Source organism: Doryrhamphus excisus, chromosome 4, assembly GCF_030265055.1.
Source record: "Doryrhamphus excisus isolate RoL2022-K1 chromosome 4, RoL_Dexc_1.0, whole genome shotgun sequence".
Lineage (NCBI taxonomy): Eukaryota > Metazoa > Chordata > Actinopteri > Syngnathiformes > Syngnathidae > Doryrhamphus > Doryrhamphus excisus.
In genome coordinates this window covers 19,603,241-19,617,673 of record NC_080469.1, presented here as the reverse complement: position 1 = coordinate 19,617,673, position 14,433 = coordinate 19,603,241, and the positions used below count along the sequence as shown (strand labels likewise).

At 42.1% G+C, this 14,433-nt stretch overlaps 2 protein-coding genes across 6 annotated transcripts in view; one reads left to right on the top strand and one right to left on the bottom strand.

Annotated features, from left to right (window-relative positions):
* Positions 1-368: 368 nt before the first annotated feature.
* Positions 369-5,458, bottom strand: fbp1a (fructose-1,6-bisphosphatase 1a). The gene is made up of 7 exons (XM_058071903.1): positions 5,186-5,458; positions 3,359-3,521; positions 3,201-3,293; positions 2,995-3,135; positions 1,062-1,199; positions 857-976; positions 369-726 (listed from the first exon to the last, which is right to left on the bottom strand). Exons 1-7 carry the CDS (start codon positions 5,353-5,355, stop codon positions 538-540), a joined length of 1,014 nt encoding a protein of 337 aa, XP_057927886.1. The 5' UTR covers positions 5,356-5,458; the 3' UTR covers positions 369-537.
* An 880-nt stretch (positions 5,459-6,338) lies between these two features.
* The window catches only part of kank1a (KN motif and ankyrin repeat domains 1a), a 30,930-nt gene continuing 22,835 nt past the window's right edge, over positions 6,339-14,433 (top strand). The window contains exon 1 of one of the 5 annotated variants that reach the window (XM_058071859.1): positions 6,339-6,923. Coding sequence is in view for 3 of the 5 variants with exons in the window: in XM_058071863.1 (XP_057927846.1) it covers positions 13,524-13,584 (61 nt within the window). In the remaining 2 variants the exon portion in view is untranslated. Of the gene's footprint in view, positions 6,924-12,714; positions 13,585-14,433 lie in introns of those variants that run through there. The other 4 variants (XM_058071863.1, XM_058071858.1, XM_058071857.1 and 1 more) reach the window with 4 other exon arrangements.

The following is a 14,433-nucleotide window of genomic DNA, read 5'->3' as shown; positions in this document are numbered from 1 at the left end:
TGCCTCTTGGAGCCGTCCATGGCTAGACCTACAGCAACAAGAGGCTGGCATATGCTCGCCAGGCCACTAGTGGGCGATGTCGCCTTTTTAAAAGAATCCCTACCGTTTGATGGCGCTTCTGTAGAGGAAACAGACGGCAGTCGCCATAAATCCAGCAGAGGGCGCTGTCTCATTCAATTCACTGTTCTCTGTGTGTTCAGTGTATACCGCTTTTCCAACATTGCTTCTGTTGCTGCGGTGTTGTGTTCCTTTCCACTTTCTCATGTACTCCAAATTATTCTTAAAGCCCCAACAGTACAGCACAGCAATATTAACATAAACAGTGATGCTTTGCAAAGGCAAAAGGACGACACAGAACACAACGCACGTCAACCTGTGAGATTTATTGTGTTTTTGACTTGGGGTCGTGTGGGGGACGTCTTCATGTTTCCAGTGCATCACGGTGGGACATATTTTCTTCATAAAGTCCTTCAGAGAGCAACAGGAGTGTCGCAATCAAATACTTTTGGAGTTGGAAAGCTCTCCCGCGCCGACGTCTCACTTTGCGTGCTTGCGGCAGATGGCCACGTAATCCGCCACGTCGTCCGAGGAGCCCATGGCCACGGGGGCCCGCTGGTGGATGCTGTACGGCTGGATGTCCAGGATGTTCTCGAAGCCCGTGGAGGCGGCGCCCCCTGCCTGCTCGATGATGAAGGCCATGGGGTTTCCCTCGTAGAGCAGACGCAGCTGTGAGGAAGAGGAAGTCGGTGCTTGAAATGTGACGTCACACCGCCATGTCGAGGACATTTGGCCGAAGCAATGGAAGATGTTGCAACCAAGATCTTCGATTTCTAACCCTTCATCGTGAGAACCTCACCTTCCCCTGGGGGCTCTTGGCATTGCCAGGGTATAAAAAGATTCCGCCGTACATCAGCGTCCGATGGACGTCGGCCACCATGGAGCCGATGTAGCGAGCGCCGTAGGGCTCGCTGCCGTCCTAAAGTCCAAAGTTGTTTTTATTCACTCAAGAATTTCAACAGTGTGCTTCCTGCTTCTTTCGTCAGCAAGGATGTCAACATTACCTGAGGGAACTTCTTCTTCTGCAAATACTCGGTGACGGCCGGCTCAAAGTATTTGGAATAGCCTTCATTCAGGCTGTAGATCTGGCCTCGCTTTTTCATCTTCACGTCACGGTCCACCAGGATGAATTCTCCGATGGCCTGATGAGCACAAAGATGTGACTACATTGGTCTGCAACTGGTTTCACACTGGTTTTTAAGGACATTCTGACTTTTGTCAAGGATGTCCAAGATACAAATATGATCTCCATCCAAATCACGTCTGTTCATGTTATAGAACAAAAATCATCATGATCGCATTCTTTGTGATACACCAAATTTTACCTCAATGATTCATTACTATGAGCAAATTCGATCCAAATCTGTTTCCAAATTATTGAGTAATGTCCATATCTGGAAAAATTATCCAGATCTGTATCCACACCAAATTTGGTCTAAATCTGTTCATGACTATTGGAGATAGTCATGAACAGATCTGGTTCTACAACAAACTCGATCCAAAACGGTTCACAGCTGTTTCAGTTACTGTATGTTCATATCAGAAAAATTATCCAGATCTGTATCCACACCAAATTTGATCCAAATGTGTTGGAGATGTTATCAAAATCATGTAGATCTGGTTCTACAGCAGATTTGATCCAAATATGTTCACAATTGTTTGATTTGTGTGCATCTCAGGGAAAATGATCCATATCTGTATCCAAACCAAATTTGGCCTAAATCGCTTCATGATCATTGGAGATAGTCATGAACAGATTCTAGAACAAACTCGATCCAAAACTGTTCACAGCTGTTTCATTACTGTATGTTCATATCAGAAAAATGATCCAGATCTGTATCCACACATCAATCAAAATATGTTCACAAGTTATGAAGTTATTAACAAAATCATCTCAATCTGGTCCTCCACCAGATTTGATTCAAATCTGTTCACAGCTTTTTGAGTTATGGCCATATAAAAAAAAGTTCCTAACTATTGGAGGTATAACACAATTATCTAGGTCTAGTTTTACACCAGATTTGATCAAAATCTGTTCACTTTTTAGGTTATGTCCCAATTGGAAAACAATGCACACCCAATTTCACCCAAATCAAGCTCATTATCAAAATCATCTGCAGTAGATCGGGTTCTACACCAGATTTGATCCCAAACCTTTCACAGCAGTTTCACTTATGTCCATGGTGTAAAAATGATCTGCAACCACAACAGATTTAATCTGAATCTGTAGATAATAATTTGAGTTATATCCACATTACAAAGGATCTGGATCGACACCAGATTTAGTCATCTTGCAACTACTGAGTATGCAACAAATACCCATTCCGTATTACAGATGATGGATCTGGAACAACACCAGGATCGTTATCAAAAGTGAAATTATTCTCGGGTTATACAAACAATTTTAGATGTTGCAAAAACAGATTTACAAGTGGATCTGGATCCACACCAGAATCGATCCAAATCTGTGTTGTGTCCATGTTGTAAAAAGGATCTGGATCCACACCACATCTTATCCAAATCATTTCAGAGTTATGTCAGTCATGAATAAATATTATGTAGTCCAGATCTGGATCAGAATCAGATCTTTTCGTCAAAAGTGAAAGGATCGTATGGTTTTACACCAAATTTCAAATCAAAACCAAATCTTTTGGAAACGATTTGAGTTGTTGCAGATCAGAAACAGGTCCGCTAGCAGATCTGGATCCACACCTAATGTAATGACCTATGTGAGTATAGAAAAATGGATCTACTGTAGAGCTCCATCCACAGTAAATTTCCTCAAAATGTATTTGGATTTGCGTGTCGGTGCTGCACCAATGATGTGAACGTGTGTGCACACTGTATGTGAAATGGATTCGGAATTCTTTGCTTGAAATGACACGGCCTTTTCTGTACCTAATGTTGTGGCCAGTTGGCGACCACAAGTGTACTGACCGGGTCCAGCATGAAGCAGTTGACCCCCTGGCCGGTGGAGAGCACCATCATGGTGGCGCTCCCATAGAGGGCGTAGCCCGCCGCCACCAGGTTTCGGCCGGGCTGCAGGGCATCCTTCTCGCACGGCTCGTCGTCCGTGGCCTGGAAGACAAAGATGGTGGACATGACTTTTCACCTTTTAGGACGTCAGGGAAAGATTGCCGTACCTTCCTGTAGATGGCGAAAATGGTTCCGATGGAGACCAGACAGTCAATGTTGGAGGAACCATCCAGAGGGTCGAAACACACAATATACTTGCCCTACAAAAGGAGGGGCACTGGGGGTCAGGTCCAGGAAGTGAATACAGCCAAAGATGTTTTTTTACCCTGGTCTCAGGATCCACAATGATGGCTTTGTCGTTCTCCTCCGACACCAGCACGCAGGAAGTGAAAGACGCCTTGATCATGTTGATGACCAGGTCGTTGGACAGGATGTCCAACTTCTTCACCTGGTCGCCCGTTACGTTGGTGCTGCCCGCGATACCGTAGCTGGCGTGGGCGGCGATGACAAATACAGATAAGGATGCAGGTACACGATGCGCAAGCAAAACTTGACTTTTGATTGACACGGTTATCTGATATGTTTACTAGCCGCCAGGAAGTGCCTTTGAATACGGTCCAAAATTCTTCATTTAGTCTTTATTCTCCCTGACTTTTGTGACTTCATCTATAAAATAAAGTCTACTTTCTAGGGATGTCTGATAATTATCAATACCGATAAATATCAGCATGAAAATGATATCAGTTGATATCGGTATTGGATTTTTTAAACACATAAAAATACAAGACATAGTACGTGTTCATTCCACCACAGGAGAAACGTCACGTTGCAGTATCGGTAGCGGCTGATATCGGTATCAGAAATTGAGAGTTGGACAATATCACCATATCTGTTTTTGGCAAAAAAAGAATATCGGAAAAAATATCGGACATCCCGACTAGTTTCGTAACGTTACATCTTTGTTGACTTTATCTGACTTCATCTGCCTTTTATGTAATTTATGTTATAGTAGAGCTTTTTTCTCCTAATACAAGTTAACGCTTGTGCGATCTTGGCATTTTTTCACGTTCCGACTTTCATTTTCATCATATTACAACATATTAGTTCCTCCCAAGCCTTTTAGATGGACTTTTAATGATCTTTTTTGTAATCTTAGAGTTTTTCTCTCATAATACATTGCAACTTTATTATCCTCAGAGGCGTTACTATAGGTTCTGAGGACCGGAGGGGGCTTAGAATGAATGTAGTAGACATTCACAAAAAAAAAAAATCCAAAAAACAAATAAGGAACAAGAACAGGGATATAACTTTCCCACTTTTGGACAGATTTAGTAGAGATACTCAATTGTTTTAGGCCACCATTACATTTACACAAGTACACACAATCTACACTGCAAAACCAGTCCATTATTATTTTTTATTATTTATTTATTATTTTTATTATTATATTATTTATTATCATTATTATATTATTAATTAGCCTATTAGCCTCTTACTATCATCATTATTCTTCTTCTGATTATTAGTACTAGTAGCAGTAGGCTAGTATTAGCCTGCTTATTGGCTTGCTTATTTGCCTGGTTTTGCCCTATTATATAAAATTTGTCAGAGATTTCTTTTTTTAAATCTACAAAAAATTCTATAAAAATATAAAATTATTTGGGGGGGGGCTTAAGAACATTTTAACGGGGCCCTTTGGCTTTGTACTACAATTTTTTTAGCCATAATACATAAAACATTACAACATTTTTTCATGTTGCGATTTATTGCCTCATCATATGCCAGCTTAATTCTTGCATAATTCTATATTATCTGAATCTTAACTGCTGTCAACTTTTTTCTCCACTTTAGTCTATACACTCCAACTTTTTTGTCTTAGTATTCGCAAGGTTTCAACTTGACTGTCCTAACTTTCTGGGACTGTTTTAGTAACAATAACGTGTAACTCCGCAGTAAGAGATTCTAGTCATGATGAGCCTGGTGGCTGGGCTGTAGGGGCGTGGCCTTTCAGGTATGCGCTTTCTGATTGGTGCGCTAAACCAGACTCTCCTGCTTGGTCTGTGCCAACGTGGATGTTCGGGATGGGAATAGTCAAACTTCTTGAAAAAACGACTTTAAAACCCCTTGGTCCCCCAACCGCCCCGGTACTTACAGGTGGGCGATGCCGGCTTTGCGGACCGCGCTGGAGATGGCTTTGACGGCCGTGCACAGCGCATTGAGCAGCCGGCTCAGTTCTCCGGTTCCTTTGGCCTTCCTGCCCTCCTCCATGACGAAGCGGGTCACGGTGATCACGTTGGTGTCGAAGGCCCCTTGCTCGGACATGGTGTCGGCGGTCTCGGGTTCGATCTCCAAGGAGGAAGTGCTGCGGGATTTAAATAATGAGCCGAGACGCGGAACTCGGCCGAGGGAGTGAAGACAGCCAAGAGCCAATCCAGAAGCGCCGGGGAGGAGAAGGTGTGGCCCCGCGGCCGACGCGAGCACACACCGGCCCCACTTTTGGAGCAACTTTTCTCCATAGAGCGATAAAGCTAAGAGTGTGACCATGACAAAAGGCGTCTGAATTGACTCTTTTCACAAGACTCGCTTGTGCAATAAACAAACTTGATAACGAAGCTGTGCTTTTGGCCCGTCCAACTGTTAAACACGCTGACAATGCTCTTAGAGAAGAGTGCAGAATGATTCGGTCCAATTGCACACCATTGAATAAGTTTCAGATGATACTAGTTTAAAAATAGTAGTGCTAGCAGAAGCGTTTACCTACTTTGCTACTTTACAAGACTTGTACACAGTACATAGTACATACTAATATGCACTCACAATAATAAACATACACTCCATTGATAATTGTATTGTGATGTGTGTATCAAGTAGTATCTAAAATGTTATATGTATCACCATGAAAGGCCAAAACAACATTTATAGATATTTAATCATTTGATAACAACAGCTACTTCCGGTCACAGTCTAAAAACTACAAATGGACTACAAAATCAGGTGCAATTGCATCAAACAACCACAAGATGGCAACCGCGGGCATTTAAACAATGCTTCGATTTAAACGAAGACCAAGTAAGTAAACGTAAGTAAAAGTAAATTAATTAAAAGTGTGAATGTTGTTACATGATCTTACACCTGAGAGGCAGCAGTACTTATCTTCATTGTTCATTTGTTCAAAAACAGAAAATGAAAAGAAAACAGTACATGTTATATTAATGCGCCTATACTTCAAATTGGGTCGAAGCAATGGAACTACATTCTGTGGCGGAGGAGAAATCCAATAATCATCGAAGGCCAATTGGGCGGAAGTTGAAGTTTATCCTGTTGAAGTTTAGCTCATTTAAACCCCACTGTATTGTAAGGTTGGATAGTTATCAAAATGCTTCACGTTACCTATTGTTAAAGGTATCTTAAACTGTTGGTGCTCAATTTAAGTTAGTCAAAAGTTGACACTAGTTTAGCTACTCCTAGCAAGGACTCCCATTGAAGACGCCTGTTTCTTGCTGTACTTACTTTCATTAATATACTATCAGAAAGATAAAAGTGGTTAGATGATAGAATTTGAGTAAAATTGTTCATTTTAACAACAGGTATGCTACACCTATGCTGCTATATATGACCTCTGGGATAGCATAGGGGCGGGCCGAGCTCGCTAATCGTTCGACATCCATTGCGCATGTGCGACGCTCCACAAGTTGTAGCTCAGGCGGACTAGTACAAAGAGGAGTTCTATTGCTAGACCAAAACCCGACCTGCCTGGGCTTTTTGGACCTCGAAAGTGGATTAAGAACACCCCTTGCTGGATCCCGCAGTCAAAGTCAGTTCGCCGACCGGAGCGTGAGGAGGATTCACCGATTTTCATTCAAGTCCCACACGCAGGCACCTTGCGCCGGGTAAGCTTTGCACCATCTCCGGACGAACGTCCGTTAATTTAGGTACATTGAAGTTATTGTTTTTCTTTTAAACAAAAGAATAATTATCGCAGTTGTTGGTCAGTTCGGGTTCTTTGCCCCCCCCCCCTGCAGCGAGCAGACGAGACAATCCCATGAAGTGGTGCCGGATTACTCATTTAAAGTCATTATGGTGTTGCGTTTACGTGCTTTCCGTGACACCTGTCGGCCATGCGTGTTCTGCGGGTTGAACTTTGAGCTGCATTCAAATCAGGTCAGCATGGAAGGTGCTGTCAAAGTGTGGTGTGTTGTATTATGACACAATGACAAATGTGTTTTATTTCAAAAGTGTGTGTGTGTGTGGGGGGGGGGGGGTAATGAATAATCAATGTACACACTTCAATAATTTTTTTACATTTAAATCAGCAAAAAACTCCACCAAATGAAATGTAAATGTGTCCACTGGTGTGGTTCCACAATGTGGTGTCTTCTATTTAACAACATTAATGATACAATTAAGCAGTTTTACTCCACATCACCTTTGGACCAAAAGGCGATTTTAGTGAAAGCCAAAGTCAACTCAAATGATGATAGCAGATTCTGAAAAATGTTCTTGCTGCTTCCGGGAATCTTAATGTGCTGAATCCTAAATTTGTTGGACTGGCATCTCGGATTAAAGTTTAAATGAACTATCCATAACGTTCCACGGTGACGTTGTTCCCATCCAAAGACTCGGGGCAGTACACTCAAAGAAATTTGTTGGGTGAATGTAATAAAATTATGGAAAGAATTTCCACCCAATTACAATTTTATTGAACCAACTAATTGCAAATATGTTGAGTGAACATGTCTGTTAAGTATTGGTGTCACCATTACAATGTTTAAATCCACCTTAATTGTATAGGTTGTTTTAACATATTTACTAAAGTAGAAGCTGACTTATTTTCCTTTGGTTCCATTAATTTCTATATGATTATGGGTATCTTATTTGTACAGGGTAGGTACAGCTACAACTTTAAAAGGTAAAATATCACCAGTTATTTAATCCTGACTTGACAAATCTTAAAGTTCAGTCAACAAAAAGTTAAACTGAGACAAAACTTTTAAAAAGGAAAATAAACTCTAAAAAAACACAAAACAGACTTGATTTGTAAAATGACTATTCTTCAAAACAGGCAAACGATGACAGACAAGAAAAGCATATCTTGACTTGATTGCCACTAAATGTATGAACTTAAAGTACTCTGTCATGAGCCTGAGACTGGCTGATGACACGCCCTCTTTACAGTAACTCTTTGGTTTGATGAAGCTGAAGAACCAGTCCCTTGCAGGTGGATGGCAGATGGAGGTGAACTTGAACAGGAGACCTTTTTAGTTTGTGACACAGGACATCTTCATAGTATCAAGTTCCTGGAATAAATTGAGACAAGAGTGAGAAGGACAGGTCAGCTTTAGTTTAGTGACTAACAATCAACACATGTCAATGGTTAATAAAAAGCTGAAATAATACATAATCATGCGGTTTTTATTAGTTATGAATTTTTCTTCACAGTTTGACATATTTCTCAAATAAAAAAATAATGCTGTTCTATAAAAATTAAATAAATGTTAAGTAACAGTACTTGAAAAATGAGCTTGACTGCTTTGAAAAATATTTCATATTTGTTGCAATAATTGGGGTTATACAAATAATTGCCTCAAGAAACATCACTATAATAATATTTGTTCAGAAAATACATAGAGGAACACACCATTCATACACCCACACAAATTAACATTAATATTTGATTACACATTTTTGGGGATGAAAAAACCTTACAAGGAGCTGGGATAGTCTTCATTCTGCATAATATGAATGTATAATCTGGCTTGCTGCTCTATCAAGAAACTTGTGATTTATGTGAAATAATGTCAATAAATACGTCCATAAACTACTATTTTATCATACACCTGCACATACATTTGGGAGGACAAAATGATCATCTCCGTGCACGCAAGTGAACGTGCACTTCAGCCTAACATGACCACTTTAGCTTCAGCCGTTTTTAACCTTATCTGTAATTGACAAGTTAATTTTTACAGGCATGTGAACAGCACATTGTCTTACAATAGTTCATTTTTCCCACCTACCAATAAACTTACTTTAGCTCGTCTAGTATGTGTTGTCTATGTGGTGTTTAACAATGGGCAGCAATTTTTTAGTTTTAGCTAAAAGGTAACAACACAAAAACTAGCAGTCATAATTATCTAAATTACATAAAACAACGAAAGAAAGATCACAGAATGAAAAGGGAAAATGAACTTACCAGTTGAGATCTTTCTCCACCAGGGATGGTTTAACTTTTGATGGATGCAAGAAGTCGTGGTCGTGAGGCGGTATAGCCTAGCTCCCCAACTCTCTGCTATGGCGCTTCTCCACCAGAAGCTACCTTAGCTGATGAATAGGGCCTGTCACGTGTTACTGCCACCTTCTTGCTCGGGAGAGGTATTGCAAATGGGATTCCAATCTGAACCCATTAGGTTGTGCTGACATAAAGCGATCAAGTAGTTTTAAGGATTTTGCTTGTCATGTTAAAACTACATGATTGAAAAATGTCTAACCACTAAACATGAATAAATATAGCAGAAACTACATGTTACATTTTGTTGATAAAGCAGACACCCATGTTGCTTTTTTTGAGTGTAGGTGACCATGAGGTCTGACAGAAACCGTCTTGGTGGGAACCACTGATTTTGGAAGGTTAAATTGGGAGTAAGTGGAGCTGCCTTTTGCCGGTTCTGGAATCCAAACCCTACTATTGTCTTCTTTTAACGCTTGGACACGCCACTACCTATTTTCCTTTCACTTTAAGCTTTAAGTAGGCGGTTGAAAAGTGCACTAAAAGGGTGGGGGGACTTGAGGGTTTTAGGACCAGAGTCGTGGGGCCGGTGGTCCCTATTGTGTCGTTGAAGAGCTTGGGTCCTTCCCCTTTGGAGTCAGAAAGAATGGGTCGCTCATGTATTTATTTTTCAAGCTCTGAAATGTAAGGGGAGCATTGTGATGCCGCTTTCATTAAATTCTTGTGACGTCGCCATCTTTCTTTCGAGTGAAGCCTCACCTCCATCGCAACCATACCACAAAGAATTTGTTCAACCTTTTTTTTTTTTTTTAGGTGTGCGTTTTTATTTATTGTGGGCGTACAAAATAATGTGGATAAACTGCTGTGGTAGAGGAGGCGGAGCTACACCACTGCAATCTGTTGATTGATGGCTTCCTTTAATAAAGGCTGTAAATAGATCTCTAGCTTTATGATGGACGGGTGGGTTGGAATACTAATTGGTTCCAGACCCGACTGCGATAAATGAATTTCCGCGATGTAGGAATCGATGGAATGTTGAGAAGTGAATTTGTGGGTGTGATGCGGCGTGCTTGTTCACTTCAGTGTCATGTCGCCACAAGCTCTGCCCTGATTCAGCTAGGTGTGAAAGCGGTGCAATGTGCCGGTTTCCCCCCGCCATCAGCTAAGCGGGTCAGGCTTCGCTCCATACATTCGGCTTTTAGCAGGCTACATCAGGCCAGTCACTCGGCCTCCGGGTGCCTTAGTTATCACTATCGTGAGACGACCCCACTGTCCTCATGATTAAAGCTCAGCCTGGACCCCCCCCCAAGCCCACCACCAGCCTTTCCCTGTGATCAGCACTGCCACCCCAGTGATCTTCCTAAATGTAGTGCACGTCCACATCTCCTCTTTCTTCCCTTGCAGCTGGATGGACACGTTTTGCTGTTTTTATTTCGCAGTGGTGTGCTCGCTTTGTAATTTTAGCTGGGGCGAACATCTGCGCATACTTTGCACGCTAAGAATATTACAGTGTGGGCTGAGTTGAACCGGGAAGTGTGGAATTTGTACATTTTTACTCAGCGGAAGAATGCTGTCAGAGACTTGCAACCCAGCAGAAAGTTTGCGGGAGGGAGGTTATTCCAGACCTCCGGGACTGGCCTGTAATTAGTGGATCAGATCTACCATAGCCTTGTTTGCACCAAGGGTTCTGTTCAGTTTGCTTTGGTTGGGCAAATCCGCATCTAGCTTGTTTTTACTATGAAGGGGTGCGCTAGCAGGATTACTTCCTCGGATGCAAGACATGACTAAACGTTTTCCCAATGAGGGCCAAAATATTGAAAAGTGAAAGCATGCAAGGGTGGCTTTGTAAGGCAACACAATGTAGATATGCAAAGAAGTTATGTCTTTAAAAACATGCATGTTAGCTTAATTGGCCAATCTTTGTCTATACGTGCCCTGCAATTGGCTGGCGACCAGTCCGTGGTGTACGACTGGGATAGGCTCCAGCATACCCCCCTGACCCTAATGAGGATAAGCGGCATGGAAAATGTTGAAAATTGTCTTTTTTTTGTCACGTTGTAGTTGCGACTTTTTCTCATTAGAATATGACTTTTTCCTCACTATTTTGACTATCGTCATAAAATTCCTATTTTTTCCAATGAGTTTCTTAAATTTTCAGATTATTTAATCTTTAATCTCATAAGTTCTTGTAGAACTTTTTCCACAACTTAATTTTCCAAAAATTTATTGTTTTGTCTCTCATATTACGACTTTCATAGAATAATTTTTTATTTTGTTTAATATTTGAACTTTCTCCTAATGTTACAATGTTATTCTTGTAAAATGACTACTTTTACTCATTAGGTTACAAGGTTTTTCTCCTAATATTTTCACTATTCTTGTAAAATCACTGCTGATTTTGAAATGCTTTGCAGTTCTTGTAAAATGCTATTTTTAGTATGTGCCGCAGGCCAATACAAAACGGCCCGGGGTCACACTTTGGACACATTACAAGCAGGACGGTTCAGTCCAGTCACGGTTGGGATCGGTAAACTCCGATCAGGCTTGCCTTTCCACCAGGGAGGGCAGGCGTAAAACTTGTAACCTGCAGCAGGACGCCCATTTAAGGAAGTCCGACTCACTGTGATGTCATAGTGAGCCGCTGTTGGAAAGAACTCTGCATTCAGAGCCATCCCAAACTTCTTTCAGGGCTCACGTTGGCATGGTTTAACACCAGAATCCAACATTCCAACCACATTTATAGGTCAGAGAAGTGGGGGGGGGGTCGTAATGGGTGGCCTTTAAATTAGCAACGGCACAAAAAGAAGGAGTCCTGAAGGTGAAAACACGGAAAAGCAGACCAGCACAACACGACACAAAATGGAAAAGTCAAACTTCATTGACTCTTCCCCGAGTGCCTTGCTATCACCTGAGGCGGTTGCCGGGCAGACGCCACCTTGTTTGGTATTTTCTTAGAAAGTCATTGTTGTGGCGGTCCAAGCTCTGGCAGACCCTTTTCAAATCCGTTTAAAGGTGTGACTTGTGGGGGGAGGGGGGGTTTGGGCCGAAAGGGATTGACTTTGAATGTTTGTTTTTTTGTGTACTAGTACAGTACATGTGCTGTGTACTCTGGTGGCTCTTTCCATGTTCGGTTATGCTTGTTATGCTAACATGAGACAACTACTGCAATACAAATGTTGACTTTTCGTGACTCAGGTTTGTTTTATTGTTTATTAATTGGTCTTGGCCCCCCCTGCACATCTCCGTTGCGATAGACGAGCGGGACACGGCCAACAGCCGTAAACTGGTACATCTTGAAATAAACTGCTGTGTTGATTTTAGCTTGCGCAAGGTTCTTTTTCCGTGTGGGCAGATTAACCCTGGATCCAGCACAAAGTGTTTTTCACAATGATGTCTTGTTTCCTGGTATGTTAATCCCTTTCTTTTCATTCCTGCCGCCGCCTCCTGGTTGTCATGTGCTCTCTCGGATCACCAGTAGTCGTTTGTCGGCAGCATTGTCACGTTTAGTTCATTGATTTGATTATGGGGACAGGCCAAGGAGTCAAACAGGAGAGGAACACGTTTTTGCGATTGGCGTAATGCAAGCGAAAGCCTGACTGATGTGGATTGGCATCGTTCTTCTTAGTTTCCCCGTTGCTGATTTGAAGAGGATGACATCCATGTTTTGATAAAGCCCTCAGCTATGCAGGCGTGCTCAGACTTTTCCTGTCAAGTGGTGGCATTACTTAAGGCGTCAGCCGGAATTTAGCTTTTTTTTTTTTAACCTTCTACCAACCCCATGCAGGTATAGCATGCTAACCTTGTTTATCGCAAGCATCTTGCACGAAAGCCTCTGGCCAGGCTGAGCCAACAACCCACAACCTGGGTGGTTTTTAGGGCTTTTCTTGTGCTGCTTTGCAGAGTTGGCTCGTAAAGGCAGAATTTTCTGATGTACTACCACCCCCTTGGCAGTATTTAGCCATGTCATGCTCCCCCTAATTCCCCACACTTGTTCTGGAGGTGGGGACGAGCTGCCGGAATTGCCTCCTTCCAGGGACGCCACCCTTCACGGCTGAGAGAACCCCCAAAGCCTGGGCCCACCAGTCACCATGCTGCTCGTGTTTCAGTGTCCCGCACAGGCTGCTATTGTCGGGTTACGGTGTGTGTGTGTGTAGCTGTGCTGTGATTGGCTCCGGCCAGGCCGTGTGAGACAGCGCTGGGTGACGTCTCCTTGTTGTTAATCCCTCATTTCTTTCTGGGATGTTTTCCGTACACCGGGCAGGTCATGCTTTGGCAACTCAGGAGTAACTTTGGGGTAACTCTGACACTTTTTGGACCTGATAGAGGTGAGTGGACTTCAGCTTATGGTGTTCACGTATGGTGTCGTATGGTGGTCAGCTTATGGTGTTGTGTTTATGTTTGCTGTGTGATGTTGCATTGACCTTTACTTGCTGTGTGTCTGCTGTTATTTTGCACTTCATGCAAACTTTTTTTTTTCACTGAAACACAATTATTCCAGGGTTAAATGCTTTTTTTAAAATGGGGGAAAGTAAAATATTAAAGACTAAAATATAAATATTAAAAGAAAGTTGTAATATTATGAGAAGTAAAGATAAAGAAGAAATGTTTAGGTTGGGGAAAAGTCCTCAAAATATTTGACTATATTGTTGAACAGATGCATTATACTGAGCGACCAAGACTGGCGCTTCCTTTTCCAGGCTTCTGATTGGCCAAAAGGTGCAGGACCAGAAGAGCCATTCATGTTAGCCTCCAAAAGGGTCCAATAATAAGATGAGGAGAAAACGCCACATGGTCCGACGACCATTTTTCATTTCTGAAGTGATCTGGAGCTGGTTGCCAGACGCTGGAGCCAGGCAAGGCTTTTTCTGCTTTACAGAAAAGACGAGTGGAGGTAAAATACTGGCAGTTGTTTTCAGCTTGGATTTGAACATTGCCAAAGTTGAGGATTGTCTCACATCTTCTGGAAGACTGGTCCAGATTCGTCCTCCATGGCCTCACCGACTTCCTCCCACACCCAAGTTTTTGCCTCCACCACAGCCGAAGCCTTCTGCTGCTTCAGGAGTCCCACAAGCCAAAAAATTGCAGCTTTATTCTATGATTTGTATGTTTCTCATATTACCACTTAAAAAATCCCCCTAAATACATATTTAGTTTGTAATATTTTTCTGTATGCT

What these genes read in the sequence shown, in the direction of transcription:
- fbp1a (XM_058071903.1), bottom strand. Translation starts at nt 5,355, where the DNA reads ATGTCCGAGCAAGGGGCCTTCGACACCAACGTGATCACCGTGACCCGC. An exon ending in TTTTCGCCATCTACAGGAAG is followed by an intron (nt 3,136 to 3,200) that starts GTACGGCAATCT and finishes TTTGTCTTCCAG; the next exon opens with GCCACGGACGACGAGCCGTG. An exon ending in AGAAGAAGAAGTTCCCTCAG is followed by an intron (nt 977 to 1,061) that starts GTAATGTTGACA and finishes TTTGGACTTTAG; the next exon opens with GACGGCAGCGAGCCCTACGG.